Genomic DNA, 19,821 nt, shown 5'->3' on the forward strand with positions numbered 1-19,821 from the left:
GGGTTGGCTCGGCCACAGCGAGCGACGCGACACCTCAGCGAACTGCCACACCGGTCTATAGTATGACAGCTCTATGGGGGGTAATCAAATTTGCCCCCCCCGCCTGTATTTGTTTGATAGGTAGGTTTCTTATTTGCAGAACAAAATGCATTAGTTTGTGAATGATGTTTTGTATTTGCAAACCACACTGAGTTTGTTTGTGAATCGTTGGGCGTGAGTAAAACACGTTTTGTGTGTGTGTGTGTGTGTGTGTGTGTGTGTGTGTGTGTGTGTGTGTGTGTGTGTGTGTGTGTGTGAGGTTTTGGCATGATTCTAACTCCATATATATGGCACTGTAGACTCTTCACATCACAGCGCTTACTTAGTTTAAAATACTTCTATTTTAGGTTTATAATGGTCTATTGGTGAAGTAGCATTAATAACTTTGAGGGGGGGATATATTTTGTCCCCACCGGGGATAAAAATAATTCAGCAGAGGTAGGTATATATAGATCAGAAAGAGGGAAATCCCACGCATCCCCCCCGGCAAATCGCACCCTGGACATGTGTATATATTAATATGCACAAACAGTAATATAATAAGGTACATGTCAGTGTTTTTCACTCAGAAAAAGTGGGCTTCGTGTATTACCCCCTTCCTGCATGGATGAGAGGAATTTATATGGACACAAAACAAAGATAGTTAAAATGGGAAATGAAAATGGGTAATACACTGAATGGATTGAAAAAATATATTTAAACTAAGAGGATTAACCAAAACAAAACTGAGGCATGAGCATTGGTGTGCCCAGGAATTTCTGTAAGACTTTGGATATATTTAATATGCCTATATAGAATACATATATATTTTCAGTGTATTAACAGTACATGTGCAGTGCCGTATTAACAGGATCTGACTGTACCAAAGTGTTTAGTGTAAAACTTAAGACTGAGAGTTAAGTTATATAGGTTGAAAATGACTAAATTAAACACTAAACTAAACTAGTACAAAGTTTTTTTCTTTTCTCTTGAAGGATTGTGAAGGAGAGGGTTTGAGAGAGGGTCGGGAAACAGAACATTTTACTATTCTTTTCATTACAAGCTATGATCAATTAACTGGTTGTATAACTGTGTATTCATAATTATTTTGTTTCATGAGCTACTAACAGAGTAGACACCGCCTACGAAGAGCCTGGGTCTGTCCGAGGTTTCTTCCCAAGAGGGAGTTTTTCCTCGCCACTGTCGCACTGCTTGCTTTTGAGGGAATTACTGGAATTGTTGGAATTGTTGGGGCTTTGTAAATTATAGAGTGTGGTCTCGACCTACTATATCTGTAAAGTGTCTCGAGATAACCTATGTTATGATTTGATACTATAAATAAAATTGAATTGAAAATTGAATTGAATTAAACACGTGGCATGTTTTTTCTAAATAAAAGTATCTATACCAGTTCCTATAGACGCGGTTCCATGGTTTTACATTAAAGAAAACATAACTTCAGTACTTGTCAGATGGTTAGTTAAACATAGCATATCAATTAATGTACATTTACTAGCAAAATTATTTTTCGTCCTGTCCTTAAAAGCACACTATTGTGTCAAACTGGTTGGTCTCAGTGACTTGTCTCAGAGTCTATTGAAAGATACCAGATGTCAGCTTTTGGCTGTTAAATGTCACAATTTATTAATAATTTAATTTAATAATTTACAATCTTCAGGAGGTCAGGACAGCCACTCAACTTTGTTGTTTCTGTTCTGTGAGAATCTCCAGGCCTAGTCCTAACTTACATAAGAGATTGTCAGTCACAGGAATTTCCCCATTGTGGGGTTAATAAAGTCTATCTTATCTTATCTTATCTGAAATAAGTCTTACTTGATTATTTAGCATTTTCTTTTACTTAGTCATTTTCAATAATAATAATAATAACTTTAATTGTATAGCACCTTTAAAAACAATAGTTTACAAAGTGCTTTGACAGTGAAAGTAAAGCACATACAAATCAATACACATATATACACATCGAATCAACACACATACCCTATACCATAAATACACAACATTGTACTAGTGAAAAAGGAAGGATAGGGCAGCTCTAAAGGACAGAAACAAAACAAATGATAATGAGAAAGACAATAAAAAGAGGGCATCACATAAAAGCAAGTCTATAAAAGTGTGTTTTAAGAGTCATCGCTTCATGATTGCTACATTATTATCGAAGTCTTGGCAAGAAAGTGAATAAGCATATTTTCCAAAGTGTTGAAATATTCCTTTAATCGAGTTTTGAGTTTTTTAATATGTTTTCGAGTTTCGAGTTGGTTAATATGTCTTAATTGCTTGTGTTAATCCATTGGCAACACTTGACTCCTTCCTTTGCTATCCCCACAGCTAGAGAGAAGGGGCTCCTGCAACTCTAACTTCCTCATCTTGAGAAAGTGTGTGAAAGCTGCAAGAAGCATTATACGAAATGTCATCCTCTTGGTCCAAATGGATTGATCCTCCCATGGCAAACACAGCATGCATTTGCATGAAGTTGACTGAATTTTCAACTCATCTCTTCTGCCCTTTGCCTCATGTTGCGTGCTTGCGTTGCACCGCAAGTGAATTACTTACTTCTCATAGAAAAAAAGAATGGAGGCAGAATTGATTCCTTAGTGGTCTGCAGTTGGTGTGGCTCGCTGGTGATCCATAGTCCTCGTCCTGATGTTATTGTAGAAGTAGAAGAAGAGTCAAAGTCTCACGTACAAAACAGGATTATCAGGTAATCCTGCCTTGTAACAGAACACAACTGGTTCCAGAGCACAAAGTCCCAGACGCCTAACTACAAACCTGTGTCTGCATATATTAGCCCCAGCAGGATTTCACAATTCATTATTAGGAATTTACAATAGAAGGCTGGCTTTGCTGTGGAATTAGGAGTCGTCTAAAATGAACAAGTCGTAAAAATATGCAGAATTTTCTCTAACAAAAACACTATCATTGTTATTATTTATCTACCTCAGAATGACATACTTGCTCTGTAGCTCACTAACGAACACATATATTATAATATTAGTTTGTCAAATTTAGAGCTATTGCTAGATTAATATTAGATGGAGCCAGGCTAGCTGTTTCCCCGTTTCTAGTCCTTATACTAAACTGAAATAATCCCCTGCTGACTCTATCTTAATATTAGGCGTACAGACATGAGTGGGATTGATCATCTAACTCTCTGCAAGAATGTACATAAATGTATTTCACAAAATGTCAAACTATTCCTCTGAATAGATAAATGAACATATTTTATTTAATAATTGGTGATAATAAACCTTGTTTTATGTCTGTAGGATATTTTAAACTACTATTTTTGAGCAGCACAACTCCCTTAGACTTCATTGATATTTGCAGACTCCTGATGGGACAATTACAATATTTATTTTATTAATGTACTGATCAAATAACTTCCATTAACAAACAGACAATATTTCCGTTTAACAAATTGCGCAGTGGGTTTGTCGTGGAGTCAGCATAATACCCCGCCTGCCATAATGGCTGTCACATGCCGGTTGTTCTTAGTAATTTAATCTAATTGCAGTGTAATGTAACTGATACTGGGGTGGCATGAGGGAAGTGAGTCTGCAGGGAAAGGAATGTAATTAATGAATTGATTACCGGGGCTCTGGATTGACGGGCCATGATCCTGTAAAGTGATTGGTTGAAGCAATTTAATTGTTGAAGCATAAGTTGAGGCTTGGGAGTGATGTGTGGCTGTGAGTGTGTGTGTGTGTGTGTGTGGGGGGCTGTACAGACAAGGCCGTTATAACTTTTCCAGTGATAGGTACTGGCATACACTGTGTTCATATAGGGAGATGTCAAAGCATGAAACTAGATAACACACTCCTGGAAAAGGCCTCCAGATGGATCCATGCGTGAAACTCTCTTTTGGGCGAGATGAATTATGTTTGCTGTAAGAAACAGGTGAATAAGAATGCGAATAAGAGATGGAAAGTGTGTTATGACCCACCAGCATTCACAGATTTGGGCTCTTTCTCTGGGAGTGAGATATCAAAGTAGCCTCGTATTGATCCCCGGGAACAATCAATATGAAGCCTTTGCACCTTTGTATTTGTTGCTCAGCAGTCTGCCTTCCTCTGAAATGGGTGCCCATGACACCAAAACTGATGGCTGTGTGTGGTAGTGTGTGCACGCACTTGTGCACGTATGTATTATGTACAGTATGTGCATGTGTGTATCATGCCACTGTGGGTTGAATTGTCTTGAAGTGGCCTCTGCATGCTGTTTGTGCAGGTCGCTATGCATGCGTGTGTACATATCTACTGGAAGTATGCAAGGTTGTGTTATTGTGTGTGTGTGTGTGTGTGTGTGTGTGTGTGTGTGTGTGTGTGTGTGTGTGTGTGTGTGTGTGTTTGTTGCAGCAGCTGACAGGTCCAGTAATACTGACAGGACACAGGCAGGCAGTTCCCATGAGGCTGTGCATGCTGACAGCAGCTGGCCAAGAAGAACAGCTGCTGGGCTTCCAGTACAAGGAGCTCAGACTGCGCTTCCCCCTTTATCTCTCTCCCCTCTTTAGACATCTATTCACTTACTGTGTATTACAGTTTCTTTGTTTCATTACCGATATAGCAAAATGTATCATATTATATCGAAGTATGAAAAAAATCCTTTTTTCCATCTAACACGCACACCATGAATTCTACACATAACTTGGTGCTTGAGGGAGGAGGAAGATGAAAAAAATAAAAGCTGGTTATCGATTTGTCCCCGACACCCCTCATTGTCCAAAGTGATTGTGCTACGACCCGTCCCGCCATGCTTGACCAACCCTTGCCTGCGCTGCTTTCTCCACCATCTCTCCTGCCTTCAGCGTTATCTCTGGATTTACACAACATGTTTCAGGCACAAATGGGGCACTGACACACATACAATAATAAGGACACACACATGCACCCTCAAGCACCCCTCTGCCCTTCCTTAGACCTTTTTTCACTTCATAGATGAAATGGCGCTCAATCCTAAAACAACGCAAAAGAACATTTATTGCGTCTTGGAGAAAAACATTATCTGGGTTGAAAATGATGACTCATGTTAAAAGAGTAGTGTAGCTCCTTTTGGGGAATAGCTCAGCGCGTACTTACCGGGTTATTCTAACCCAACTATAATGCACGTGCTGACCCAAACCTATGCAGATGTAACAGCTCGTTGGATAGCAGACTTTTCTCTGCATGAATACAGATGCATCTTCATGTACTTACTTTAAGGATAAAGGTAAACCGTGCCAGGCATCTAAGTGGGAGCTGGGTGTTGGCTGTGTCTGGGCCTGGCAGCAGTTCTACCTGAAGCTTGAGAGGAGGAGAGGACAACATGGCCAACAGCTGCTTGGCTGTCTGTTGTGTCTACTGGCTACATTTGCCAAGTGCAATCTGAATTCCACTGCTTGTATTTTACGGTTCAGTAATCTATTCTATTGTATATTTTTATTTCTCTTCCGCACTTAGTCCAATTTTGTTTTTGACCAGTCGGTTGTGGGTGTTCAGCTTTGATATTTGGCTCACTTTAGGATTACACTGCATTTTTAGATAATGTTTGGTGTTATTGTGTTTCTGGTTTAACATAGATCAAATATATCCAAAAGGGAAAACTGGAGCTTTGAATATCAAGTCAGTGTTTACTACAAAGGTATGGCTCATTTCCCCTTAATGGTTGCTGTTTCCATTACTCAAGCTGGAAACACATCAGTTCATGCTGAATTATTTCCCTGCTTTCTTCTCTATATAATGTTTTAAAGACTGAATTATTAAATGCACACATTGTCCCAGGAGTGCCTGTGTTTGAAAGGCAGCATTGAATCCAAATTTAGAAGAAGCATGTTAATGTGAATGCACACACATACACCCATCCACACAGAAATTTGCCAGCAATATTTTATATTTATTTATTTTTCGCACTGCTATTATTTCACATTTTCTGCATTACACTTCTTGCCTTCTTGCTTTAACAGCTAGTCTTGAAAACAACAAAATATCGACCATCTATCTACTGCTTCCTTCTCTCTTTTTCACATCTTTATGGAATGGGATACAGCTCCTGCTCATTTGTCCAGGATCTTTTGCCAAAGATCTCTGAAACAGAGTGCAGAGGGTCCCATAGGACTGTCTAGAAGGGTAGGAGAGCTGAGCCATAGGCAGCTGTGTTCTGCCTGCCATAACTTTGGGGAAAGCTCAGAACTGGTAATGGCCATGCTGTGTTGTGCAGCGTGTTATATGAGATAGGCACTGTTCAGTATATGTACTATAGATGATTGGAATTGGACCCTATATTAATTATGGAGAGGATGAATTAAATATCTGATGAAGCGTTTAGCATCATGTGGTGCACAGTGCAAGTTATTGCCTGGAAAATAAAAATGGCTTCTGTAATCTCAAAGTTGCACTATAGAGTACTAAAATGAAATGGTTTTGTTATTGGCAAGCCCAAATGAAAGGTTACCACTAAATTGTCTTCTTTTTAGCATGTGGTGACGAAGAGGTTCGGGTGACTCCAGCTTTGTGCACGGAGCACTTGTTGGCTGATACATAAAACATTTATATATAATTATAAACAACAAAGTATGAGAAAGTCAGTATTTGCACATTTAAAGGTCTGCTTATTATCTTTTGCCTTATGATTCTATTATTTTTATGATTTAAAATTGCTTGTATGTGTAATGGTTTACACAAACTTAAACGGCTATAGCTCCTGAACCACCCTAGCTGTAAACAGGGACTTGCAAGAAAGAAAACCTTCAAGGTTTCTTAGGAAACCCTATCAATGTTACTGAACAGAGCAATGGCGGTTTAGTGAAAATGTTAACTTACTGTGAAAATGATTTGAGTCTTTTTTGGCATAGATCAGAGACACACTGGAGGTAAAGTCACCAAAAACAGCTTCAAGCAGTCTTCAATTTGACCCATGTATGAAAATACTACTATTTTAAAAGAGACATCTCCCAAAAATAAGTGTCCAAGTTAATACTGCACAACGAAATAGTGTTCTGTCATCCAAAGAAATGTTTTTATTAGAGTCTGCTTTTTGTATTTTGGAATATTGCATATTGCAATGGAATATTGCATCAATGTCTCAAATGATAGAAAAGGCACACTTTTCAGTTTGTTTTTAACCTATCACTTAAACAGCCGTGGATTTCTGTCAATGCTCGCTGCTACACAGTAGAAGCTCATATGTACCATCTCCTCCCTGTCACTGAATGCAGCAACCCGACCACTGCGTCACTGTTGTTTGATTCTGGGAATTGTAGTCTATTCAAACATGTCTCTCTCGTATTGTGAGCGGTGGGGAAACTACAAGTTCCAGATTTCACAATGCGGAAGAAACGCAACAAAACAGTGAGGTTGTAGCACAAGAGCCGAGAAGATGTCTCATGTCGTAAAGAAAAGAAAATTGGATAAAACCCGTCAGGACAGACTGTACTTTGACAGCTATACTGATGTGACTATTCACGAGGAAATGATAGCGGACCACGTCCGCACGAACACGTACCGGATGGCGATACTAAGGAACAGTGAGTCCATACGGGGTAAAGTTGTACTGGACGTCGGGGCAGGAACCGGCGTTCTAAGCATGTTCTGTATTCAAGCCGGTGCTAAGAAAGTCTACGCAGTTGAAGCCTGTTCTATCGCAGAGCAGGCTGTGAAAATAGTTAAACAGAACAACATGGAGGACAAAATTGAAGTAATTCGAGGCACAGTGGAGACGGTGGACCTACCGGAGATGGTGGAGGTGATAGTGAGCGAGTGGATGGGTTATGCCCTCCTGCACGAGTCCATGCTCAACTCGGTCCTCTACGCGCGCGACAAGTGGCTAAAGCCGGGCGGCATGATCCTGCCCAGCAAAGCCGAGCTCTACATCGCACCAATTAGCGACCCGGTGGTAGAGGACCGCTTACATTTCTGGTACACCGTCAAAGAGCAGTACGGCGTCGACATGTCCTGCATGTCCGACTTCGCCAGGAGGTGTATCATGAACTCCGATATAACCGTGAACTCGGTGACCGTCGAGGACGTGCTGTCCCACCCGGCCCGCTTCGCCGAGCTCGACTTGTACTCGGTCACCGTGGAGGAGCTACGGTTGGTGAAGGGCAAGTTCAGGTGCGAGTCATTCGGCTCGGCGGCAGTGAACGCTTTCTGTGTTTACTTCACGGTTACTTTCCCCTGCCCGGACAAGCCGCAGGCGCTCGTGCTCTCCACTTCCCCGTTCAAACCTGAGACGCATTGGAAGCAGGCGGTGCTGTACCTGGATGCTCCGGTGGATGTGATGCAAGACACGGTGGTTACCGGAGAGATCAGCATGTTTCCCTCGGAGGAGAGTGCCAGACATATATGTGTCCATGTAGACTACGCGATAGGAGAGCAGAAAAGACAGTCCAAAACCTTTTCCATCCCTGACTGGAGCAGTGAAGCTCAGTCATAGTTTAGCATCAACATTCACCAGTCACCAGGCAACACACTCAAAGGCCTAGGTCCTTGTATTATTATCTGTCAATAAGACTCCCAACCTGCTTAATGGGAGTATTGGAGGAAGTGGAGCAATGACTGTATTTTTGACCAGGGTGGTAAATAATCCATATCTAAAAACTATAACGTCACATTAGGTCTCTAATGGGGAGACATTGGGCAAATGTATGAAGGGACTGCAGCTGCCATCTAGCCTATACATACACATGCTCATACATACTTAGGTTTTGACCCAGCTCTCTAGGTGTAAGTCTTAAAAAATTCAGTTTGAGTAGACACAAACACACAGTGATTCACAGTCATTATGTGCACTACATTATATGGTCTTAGTTTGGAGTTGTTTATGTTGTGTAGTGTTTATGCTTGTTTTCACACCTAATAAATTGGAAGAGGACACATGCATATATCTGTCTAATACCTTATATGTATTAGATATGTTTTGTATTGCATCCTGTATATTCAGTTTATAGCAATTATGACCTATTTTATACCAAAACATTGCAGTAGTAATGAGTAGGATTGTAACTAACCATTAGCTTATTGATGTCAGAACATAAAAAACGTTTTGACCAACAGCCCAAAACCCAAAGATTGATTGTTTGTTTGTTTGTTTGTTTATTTACTAATACTTACTTATTACTATACTATTACAGACAGAGAAAAACAGCATATCCTCACAGTTGAGAAGCTGGAATAGGGGATATTTGGTATTTTTAAATTAGAACTCCCATAAACAATTAGTCAATAGTCAAAATAGTTGCTGATTACTTTTCTATCGACCAACTAATCAATTAATCGACTAATCATTTTAGCTCCACTATTTCTTGTAACAGTTTAATTATTATTGGTGGGGAAAAGCCTTAGAAACAGTTTTGACCATCAAAAGAAACAAAAAGTCGCTTGACTAATAAATAGTTTTAGGAGGGTGTGTAGCTCTGGGCTTTTACAAATTGTTAAATAAATCCAATGCCATGCTGCAGACATCTGGTATTTTAATAAATGTAATCATGCATATTGTGTTGGATCTGAGAAAGATGATGCATTTAAATGAGGACTGATATATTGACTTGGACTAGCTGCAGTCAGGCAGGAGGTGTTTTACATGGGCTTGGTTTCAGGTTATTATAAAAAATTAAATTGGCTCATTCTTTTGGTTTAAAACAAGCACGCACTGGCAATGGTTGCCAGACACCCCTGACTTTGTCCAAAGTTGTAATTCTACTGCAGCATTTTGCAAAATAGCAATGACTATATTAATTGAACCACAATGTATTTCGTTCCTGACCATTAAGGATCTTGCTGTCTCCAAGTGACTAAGTTGTGGAAATATGCAACGTTTTTATCACAATCAACAATCAACAATACTTGTTTTTTTTAATGAAAGTTAATAGTTTGATGGCTACGTTTAATAATTTCTCACTCATGTATCAACAGAACACGTTATCTGGTCACTGATCAGTCATTGATTCACTTTTTATACTACTTCAGAGTCAGCGTACAATAAGTGGGTTTGACGGATGATATTGCAGGGAAACTATGTTTCAAAGAGAATTGCGCAAATGCAAACTAGACTCTAATAAACTGTTTGACTGTTTCATGTGTCATGAGTCCTGACTTAAAACATAGCTAACTACAGAAAGAATGATGAGCATGTATCACCACAATAGTTATTGTTGTACAGCTTCATTAAATAGCCATTATTATTGAGTTGATTATAAAAATGTGGATGTTGGGTTTTATTGAGAAGGACCATCAAACTTTATTGCTAAATTAATATAAATACTTAGAAATGTATGATAATGTAGGCTATGTTTAAAAAATAGCGACATTAAGATAAAAAAGGAATGAATATTTATTATAAATACTCATTAATATCATTTGTTGTTTATATTTTTTCATTTCATGTTTATTTATTAGTCTCGCATTGCCAGATCTATCTCCACAGCGCTTGTCTATCTTGTCTTGCGCGGCGCTAAGCTCTGGACGCAGACGAGGTGGTTCTGCAATATAGTCTCGGGAAAATAACTTGTTTAGGTGGAACATTTGCACCCTGCAAAAGAAAACGCCACATAAAATATTAAGTGAAGTTAACCGTTCACATAATACAGTAACATGAGCTATTTAAATTAGCTGGAAACATGGTTAAACGTCATTTGCTCTTACCAGTGTATCGCCCTGTGTATTTTGTCAATATCACATTACCACCAATTGGTTCCAAAACGTCAAAGTAAATGCCGTAAACATATTCTTTGTAAATCTTTACAGCCATTCCCCCAAAAGAATTTTTTTGAAGTTTGTGGTTTTTTTACCAAAGGGGAGTCGTTGATCCAGACGGATGCTATCACATAGACAGCAGTTATAGCAATTGTTAATTTCCATTGCCTGTTTCTAGAAGGGCCTTTAACATAAGAAAAACACATGAAACAGCCACATAAAAAAAAAAACATATAAGCAGAAAAACATACAAGGGCACATACACCTGTACCATCGCCCAACCCCCACCCCATGATTAGCATTTCACTATTGGCATTGACCTACAAAACTACTGTACTTTTCTTTAGCATTATTTGTAACACAAGATTGGATACAAATAATATAATAACAAATCTACTCCTAGATGATACTTTTGTACTGTTTTTTTTTTCAAAAAAAAAGAAATATTGTGTTACTCCCAAGTCAAACCAAGGACAATATGGTAATTAAACCGTTATGTAACTAAAGTAGACACTGTGGACTGTGCTGATTAAGTCTATTTCAGTGTGCATTGAATTCAAGCCATAAGATGTGAACGAGTCTTAATGCATAAAGCACCTTTCCTGTGTTTTAATTACACGGCAGTTAATAAATACACATAGATTTCTGAAAATGTTAGATGATAATTTGTTTTTCACACCCCATCATCATTTGAAATATGGTGTTTGTTTGTATCAGTGTCATCAGTACAAATGTGAACCCACTCTGTAACGAACAGATTTGGAAATTAATCACAAGCTATAGTGTCTACAAATCAAGGGCATTGTCTGTCAGCATCCACTTGGATTAACTACATGGCAAGATTCTGAGTCGAGCAAGAGTAAAAAACACACCCATAGCTGATAGAATACTCACATTGCTCACTGCCTTTTCAAAATGACAAAACAAGCTGATTGACGGTTAGTTATGGTCATAAATTCTTGACCCTCATTTTTTTCTTAATGTGCAGTATTTAGCACTTAATCTCCATTGATCCTGCATCTGAGTATGATCGTGAGGCTTGTGTGAGACATTAGTTCCATATTGAAAACAAAGATTGAAGCAAAGACTTGACACTTGCACAACATGGAGACATGCTTAAAACGTTTAAAATCAGTCATCAGTGCCTTAACACTGACAACACAACTTTAGACAGGAGATCCTCAGTTACTGTGTAAAGTGACCACAACTGCAAACAATAAACAGTAACTCAATCAAACTCCCGATGCATGTGATCAGTGAGAACCCACAAACAGTAGAAACCTATCGAGAAGAAAGCAGTCTTCCGTGAAGTCTCTCCTGTCACAGCACATTGAAATCAATGCATTTCTGTAGTGAGCTTCAGCTCTACTGCAGTGTCCAGAAAGCACTACGTGGAGCTAACAAACTGGACATATTGCTCCGTTATGTAACTAACAGTCATTACTTGAGCCTTTGGAGCACTTTTTGTCTTAACTAACAAGTACTTTTGATGGTCAATTAAAGCGCATACAGACATTGAAAAGTGTTAGGATGTCTCTGGAATGTCAAATCTTAGCTTGGTGTAAGATGACAGCGTTGTGGAGTGGAAAAGAAAATTGATATTTTCACATAGTAATTTGACATGGGAATAACCCACTTTTTGCCATTTAAATTACTAGTGCAGTGCCAGTTGGAACGGGCTGATTGCTTGGCCTGTGGTATTGCTTCTTGTAGAATTCATCAAAACCAAATTGTACCCCAAAATTACTTACAGAAGGACCCCAAACCACTTAATATGCAACTCCACTGTATAGCCTACTACTGACTTACAGTGTAGGCTAAGTCTACATCAGAGGAAGACATTGTACCTGACAGAGAACGGGGCAGATTCACAATGTAATCACAAAATATCACAATGAAAATGTAGAGTAACCAGACATAGCCTCATGGACTCATGGCAGTGCGCTACCCACCAGTCCCGTTATGAGAGCTAATCAGCACATATCTGCGTTCATCATCAACCACCAGAACCGGACTGTGTGTGTGTGTGCAGAGAAAGAGAGAGAGAAAGACAGTGTCCATACAGGTTTAGTGGCTTGACAGTTGACGGTGAAGTAGAGGATTTGATTCGCGGCGGTATTTTGGCGACGGTAATGTTAGTAGTTAGCAGTATACTTAATTAACCCAGGGTGAGTCTGATGAAAAGTGCTGTGTCTGCCCGGTTCATCTCTGAGATTTACTCGCATTGCACGCTGTGAAGGAATAATCTCTGAGATTACGTTATTCAATTCAATTCAGTTTTATTTATAGTATCAAATCATAACAGAGTTATCTCGAGACACTTTACAGATAGAGTAGGTCTAGACCACACTCTATAATTTCCAAAGCCCCAATAATTCCAGTAATTCCCTCAACAGCAAGCACTAGCAGTAGCTATTGCGACAGTGGCGAGGAAAAACTCCCTTTTAGGAAGATACCTCGGCAGACCCAGACTCTTGGTAGGCGGTGTGTCGGGGTGTAGTGTGGCACAGCAGAGCATGGGTGGATGCAGTGGAAGCGGCAGGACGCAGCAGGACGCAGCCGGACATTGCAGGGAATCGCAGAGCGAGAAACTCTGGGGAGTTTACTCCCCCGGAGTCCTTATGTTATGAGCTAGGTTAGTAACAAGCATTTCTGGGACAAGGATGTACACAAAAGGAAACAAATGAAAACAGAGATGAGAGAGCAGCTCAGTGTGTCATAGGAAGGAAGGAAGAGCGGCAAAAGCCAACATGTGCTGCTTTTACCAATATATATTTAACAATATCTTTTGCATTTCTAATCCAAACAATGTCACTTGGTGCTGCACTTATTCGTGCCCATAGCAAGACGATATGCGCATAACACACAGACAGACACACAGACAAACACACAGACAGACATACAGACGGACTGACGTTCCTGCAATTTATAGATGGATACTAGACCATTGGTCATGTGTAAATATTGGCTCCCAGGTTTGCGAAACATGTCATTGCTAAACATGGCTATTAGTGGCATTGCAATAGCAGGAAATACTCATAAAACTTGCAGTATTTTTTCTTTCTTTTTTGGACTCTTTAATGAAACAAAATGTTCTGAAGTCATGTTCAAACTTTACAGTTTATGGCTGAGAGATGTTGCAGTCACAACTGTTCTACACTCTTTCATTCAAAAGTCAAGCACTCAGATCAACTTAAAGCCCTGGTTTTACACACATCTGACCAAGGTCAGCTCCTTGTTGTCAAATGTCAAACAGGATTTTCTGTTCCTGGGTCATTGCCCTGTTGTGAAAGGGCTATAGAGTGTACAGTATGAGCAGGGTTTTTCAGTTTCTTTGTTGCTTTTGTGTCGGAGAGAGACAGAAAAAAAATCCCTACGCTTTTCATTAAAATGAAATTTTACACTTGCATCTGGCCTCATGTGCACATACAGTGGCTAAATGTCTCCTACAAGTGCCTGAAGAAGAAAAAGCCCCAGAGACAGCACAAAGGCAGGTGTCCAGTGAATGGAAATGTCAAATACAGCGCAGGCAGCCGCTGTTAAGCCCAGAATCACGCTCATGCATGCATAGCCACTCTTGGCTGCTAAATGCTAAACTAATTGTGATCCAATTCTGCCTGAAATGGTTTGGAAACCATTAGAAACAAGTGTTAAAACTTGAAATGGGATTATTTGTCTTGTATTTTACAGCAATTTAAGAGCCAATCAATAGACAATGTGCTTAATCTAACTGATTTCAAGACTCATGGTTCAATGCAAAACTGGTGAACGAGACTGAAAGGCAGCACAATCCAGGACTCGCTGAACTGGAGTCACAATATGTGCCGTTGTCTTTAGAACCTCAACCAAAGTCATGATAAGTGGTCAGGAATAAAGTGATGTGTATAGTAAATTTCATCAGAATTCTGTAGAATCATATTTAACAGCTTATATTCTGGTTATATATGAAGCTTTACTGTATACATATTGTGTCAGCCTAGCATTTTCTCTCATTCTTCCTTTTAGATTTGTTCAACCTCATCTAAGTTGGACAGAAAACATCTATGAACCCCTTTAAATTGTTACACAATTTTAAACTTTTCGCTCAAAAACCCAGCGTTGATTTGGCAAGCCTTTATGCCTGAGGTCTTGTTGGAACGCTCCATGGTGTTTTTTACCCCAACTGCTCCTTCCAGGCAGCGCTGTGACCGCTGCCTTCAAGGCACCTAACCCTAACCTTAACCTTAACAATAACCATAACCAGTGTCTCCCAACGGTGCCTTCCAGGCATCGCTGCCTGGAAGGCACCGTTGGGGGCAAAAAACACAGATAAACTGTTGGAACACCCCTTCTGAGGTCTTTGTCATTCTGCGACAGGTTTTATATATTGTATCCTGTTGCTTCAATGCTAAGCACTTTGCATTATGCCTGATGTTTAGATGACAGCATCATCTTTTCTTATGCATGTCTTTTAATAGACTGTTGACCTTCTGTCAAAATCTCCTCATATCCAAGGAACTCTGGAGTTCAGTCAGAGTGGTCTTTGAGCACAGTTTTCTTGTTCTGAAGTCTTTGACCTGTCCCTCCGTTTGGATAGACATACCAAAGCTATGTCTAATGTTGTTAAATTGCATCCATTTGTTTTCTTTTACTTGCTCCCCTTCCTTGCATCTAAGTCAGTCCCACCGAAGAAGCACGGGAGAGACGCGAGGAAATCATGCGAGGAGAGAGGAAATGTGTTTTAGAGGGATGGGATGTCCTTTCCTCTGAAGTGTCAGGTGAATTCGCCAGCTGTATGGGCTGAGTTAGAAATGGCTTTCAGCTACGTCTTCCTGGAAGGTTGCTCTTTTGTATCCTCGCTCGTAGCTCCTCAGAGATCCCTCCTCGATCCTCGCTCCTCGGGGCAGGAATAATAGCTTTGAGATGGCCTTTTTACGAGGGAGGGCCAGAACAACTTCCAATTCAAGCAAGGAGTGAGGAGCTGTCAAATAAGAGACCTGAGATTCAGCCCAAGTGTACTGATGATGAAGATTACAATTAGAGATGACTTTTTCCCCAGATACGTGCCTCCTCACTGTCTTAGAATTTAAATATGTTTCAATCAAACCATTTTCCCTTAATTTAACCAGATAAAAGTCTCATTGAGTTTAAACTCTTTTTCAAGAGAGACCTGGCCATAAAGGCAGCATTAAAACATTGTTACAACCATACATACATACAACATAAACAGGCTAAAACAACTGTCACATGCTACAAAAGAGTATAGACAATATTGAGTTAAGATGCATGAACAGGTATGAGTGTCCAAAACCATTGAAAATAAAATAAAACAATACATTTAGAAGCAAACACATTGACCAAGAATGCTACTTCCGGATCCTTCAAACTGACTTGAATTCACCAACAGTACACAGCTCGGAACATTTTAATTCCCTCTGTACATTGTCCCAGGAGAAAGGGGCAACATATTTAAAAAGTATTGAGCCCAACTTCATTATAACTCGAGAAACTGCCGTCTGCAGAACATTGTGAGTGCAGGCCATATTTGTTTCATTTCTACTGTATTTACATAGATAAGGAGGAACCAGCCCAAGGAGAGATTCATTCTAGAACAGTCGACCACTGGGAACATCTGCGCACACACAGTTATATTCACTCAAACATACATTAATTCGCAGAAGCATACAAATACAATGGTGTACAATATAACCACAGCAATAATAAGAAGCAAAGCACAGTGGTACACAGTATCCAACATCTTTAGACACTGGGCAATGCATGAGCAGAGCAGGAATGAAGAACAGAGAACCACTTTTTATTGCTTTTGATGATTGCCAATGGAGTTGTAATATACCACAGTGGTCAAAGGAGGGATTTCAAGTAACTCACTACAGACGAGAGTGTGACAATGTAAAGCTCAAGGCAAAGAAATACACAACTTGCAGTTATGTGGTTTTTATGTGACAGTGGTGATATGGGTTTGTCAGCCTCTAGAAAGATGGGAACACGATGTACAGCTGTTCACATCAGTGTTGACCACATCCATTCAGCTCCTTTTGCCAGACTCCCACTGTATTGCCCTGAAAATTAGAACATTCAGTTTGATGTCTGTCTCAACAGCATTTAAAATACTGTATAACAGCACTCGCATCAGTGACTGTAATAACCTGACTTTAGGAAAAAGTACAATAGTGGGCATTTTACCATATTAAAAAAATTGTAAGATCAATGGTGCCCGAAAGTGATGAATCTCAGGGTCTTTCACCTCCACATTCAATACCTCGCTGTCACCGCTTGCTAAAATCAAATAGTGCCCTCTGTGACAAAAGTTATAAATTATGTATTCTTCAACTAAAATAGAAAAAATGTAAATGTCCATAATGGGATTTGGTTTGATTTGAGATAATGGTCAGTAATGTCAAGCCCATTTAAATCCCTGCAGTAATTTGTTCCTGTTGTGATGTTTTTAGTGACTAGATTAGCATGCATATAAAAACTCTCTATACAGTATGGGGGGGGGGGGAATCATTGAACGTGTTTCTACAGAGCTCATTTTCGATCACTGCTGAAACCTGACTGGACTCTGGTGGCGCACAGTATCTAATCATGGCCGCTCATTCATCCTTGTATGCTAATGATACCACGAACAAGCCAATAGGATTCAATTCCCACCCTCGCTTACAGTAACCAATATTTCTGTCAGCATATCCTGTGAGGACAATTTGGGAACGTGGTATTGACAAAAGCTAATTTGGTGATAACCCTCCAGAGACTTCATTTCTCTGGGGCCGGACCATTTGTCATCATTATCATTAGCAACAGGAACTGACCCTCGTGCCTGCTGCTAAACCCCAAAATAACTCTGTCCCACTGTATGTTCCTATGTTTTTTCTCAACAGTAAAAAAACAGTACACTTATTTAAATGGGAAGCAGTATTTATTCTAGCCCTGAGCTCAGCCGAAAGAACCCACTGCCTATCACAAATGCATCCAGCTGAAAGCACTGAGGCGTGACTTCATGGACGGACACGCAGCGTACAACAAGGACAGATCTGGACGCCGCCTGTTAAGAAAGTAAATCCCAAATCACTCGCAGGGGCACGTAAATCTAAACGGGATGGCCCCGAATCACAATCAGCCCGAGGCAGACGGCTCTCAGCCTGTGAGCAAAGTACAAATCCACCAAACTGTGTGGCCACATTCTCCCCCTGCCCCCTCTCCTCCCCACTAATCCTTTTTCAATCATGCACTTTTTGGATTATGCCTCTATGTAATTCTTCTCAGGTATTGTTTTATAACTTAATATGATATTTCAATGTGGGTGAGTCGGGTTATGGGTTTAGGACACCATGTTGGATTGGATAAGCAGCGAAGGTCTGCAGGCAGCAGATTGGAGCGGAGGGTTAGTGCCAGGCAGAAAGAAGCGCGATAAACCTTTGACACAAAGTCCAAATGCAGCCGGTGCACCAAGGTCCTGGGACCGACCTGATTCAGTCCTTTGAAGGTATCCCATATTGCAATGTGAACCCTGTATTTGTCCGACTCTTACTAAGTGTCTCACCTCCCATGAGAAGTTAGGATCCTGTGCATGGTCAGGCAGTTTGTAAAAGAAGTAAAGATAGCAGCTCTGCAGCCACCATCTTGATTCGCCTTGTCCGTATCATGCAAGCAGGAAACGCTCACAAAGACACAACCCTTTCATTTGTCTCCTCAGCTCTTTGCAGCTAAACTCATCAACAAATCTACACAAGACTCTTCTCTGAAATGTGGAGATTCATGCAATGCAATGTTTTTTCTTTTACTTCAATATTAATCATTTAGAATTTTATTTTTACCCATCACCATTTTTGCATATAAGAAGTTTGTACCAGCTCATGTATTTGCCAAAGTCAGCGGCACCAGTGGTGAAATGTTTCTAAATACAAAAATTCAAGTAATGTACTTAAAGGTCCAATGTGTAGGAATTTCTCCCATCTAGCGTTGAGATCATATATCGCAATCAACTCTCTTGCACCACGCAGTTCGTGCATGTATTACAGCTATGGTAGCCTTCATGCTTCAAAAAGACGGTATCTTGCTCTTTTCAGTATCCTTTTTCTTTTTCTGGGCGAAGAAGAAGACTCCTGTCCCCATAATTTGGATTTTGAATATGTGTGGTCCTCCGTGTTTCCTTCTTCAAACTTGCCGGGGCCGGGAAGCTACGTTACCCATTAGCAGCATTAGCAGCATTAGCAGCACCTGTGAGTTTATCATGTGACAGCAAAAACGCGAAAGGCGGAGCAGTATGTCCTGTATGTCACTTACCAGCTAACGTATTTCAAGATGGCGCATGAATATGGAGCGTCAACCCCAGTTGTGAATGCAAATGTAAAATGTCAAGCCAAAAGGAATACTTGGAATTGATGGTGGAGGTAAATATTCATGAAAAAGGAAAAGTTTGTGAAGAGGCAACACAGATTTTGATAATGAACAACGAAACACGTTACACACTGGACTTTTAAGAACAATTTTGAGGCCCTTTATTTATTTACTTTATACTCCATCTATCCACTACAATTGAAGGGCAAATGTCATATTTTTCACTTCAGTACATTTTTTACAGTTTAAGTTACTTTGTAGAATAAGATTTGACAAACAAAAGGTATGATCAGTTTATAAATGATGGTGCAATTTTGTGTATTAAACTACTAACTACATATCAGTATATACAGTATTTAATACTAGCTTCAGCTTGACCAGCTATAACACTAAACTTACTTACACATTTATGCATCAGTAAGGGAACGCAATATAGATATTTATCAAATATTTCACCAATTGTGTATCATGATAATGACACATCACGATGTAGTGAATATTTTAATTGAGATTAAATTGGGAAACCATATAGAGATACAATGACCAGATCAGAGCGTCAGTTTCACTGGCTCATCCAGTCAATTAAATACATGAATGATCAAGGACTTCATCACAGGTGCCAAACACTCCCATAAAACCAAATCTAATGCCAGTCCTACTGAATAATTTGCAACATTGCTTGCCATATGGTCTAATATAAAAATATATAGTAATTGCATATATACTTCAGTGTAAACAGTCTGGCAACATCTCTGACGGTTGACAAATGTCTATCTTCTCATGG

The 19,821-nt window shown here is 39.8% G+C and overlaps 2 protein-coding genes across 3 annotated transcripts in view; both read left to right on the forward strand.

Moving 5' to 3' along the window:
- The window catches only part of ntng1a (netrin g1a), a 334,454-nt gene that overhangs the window by 197,193 nt on the left and 117,440 nt on the right, over window positions 1-19,821 (forward strand). The gene's annotated exons all lie outside the window — the stretch shown is intronic.
- On the forward strand, window positions 7,319-10,080 carry prmt6 (protein arginine methyltransferase 6). The gene has a single exon (XM_028568879.1). The coding sequence runs from the start codon at window positions 7,387-7,389 to the stop codon at window positions 8,440-8,442; it is 1,056 nt and encodes a 351-aa protein (XP_028424680.1). The 5' UTR covers window positions 7,319-7,386; the 3' UTR covers window positions 8,443-10,080.

The sequence above is a fragment of the Perca flavescens genome, chromosome 22 (genome assembly GCF_004354835.1).
Source record: "Perca flavescens isolate YP-PL-M2 chromosome 22, PFLA_1.0, whole genome shotgun sequence".
NCBI classification, from domain to species: Eukaryota; Metazoa; Chordata; class Actinopteri; order Perciformes; family Percidae; genus Perca; species Perca flavescens.

Bases quoted from the DNA above. Each gene is read 5' to 3' on its own strand.
- prmt6 (XM_028568879.1), top strand. From the start codon at position 7,387: ATGTCTCATGTCGTAAAGAAAAGAAAATTGGATAAAACCCGTCAGGAC.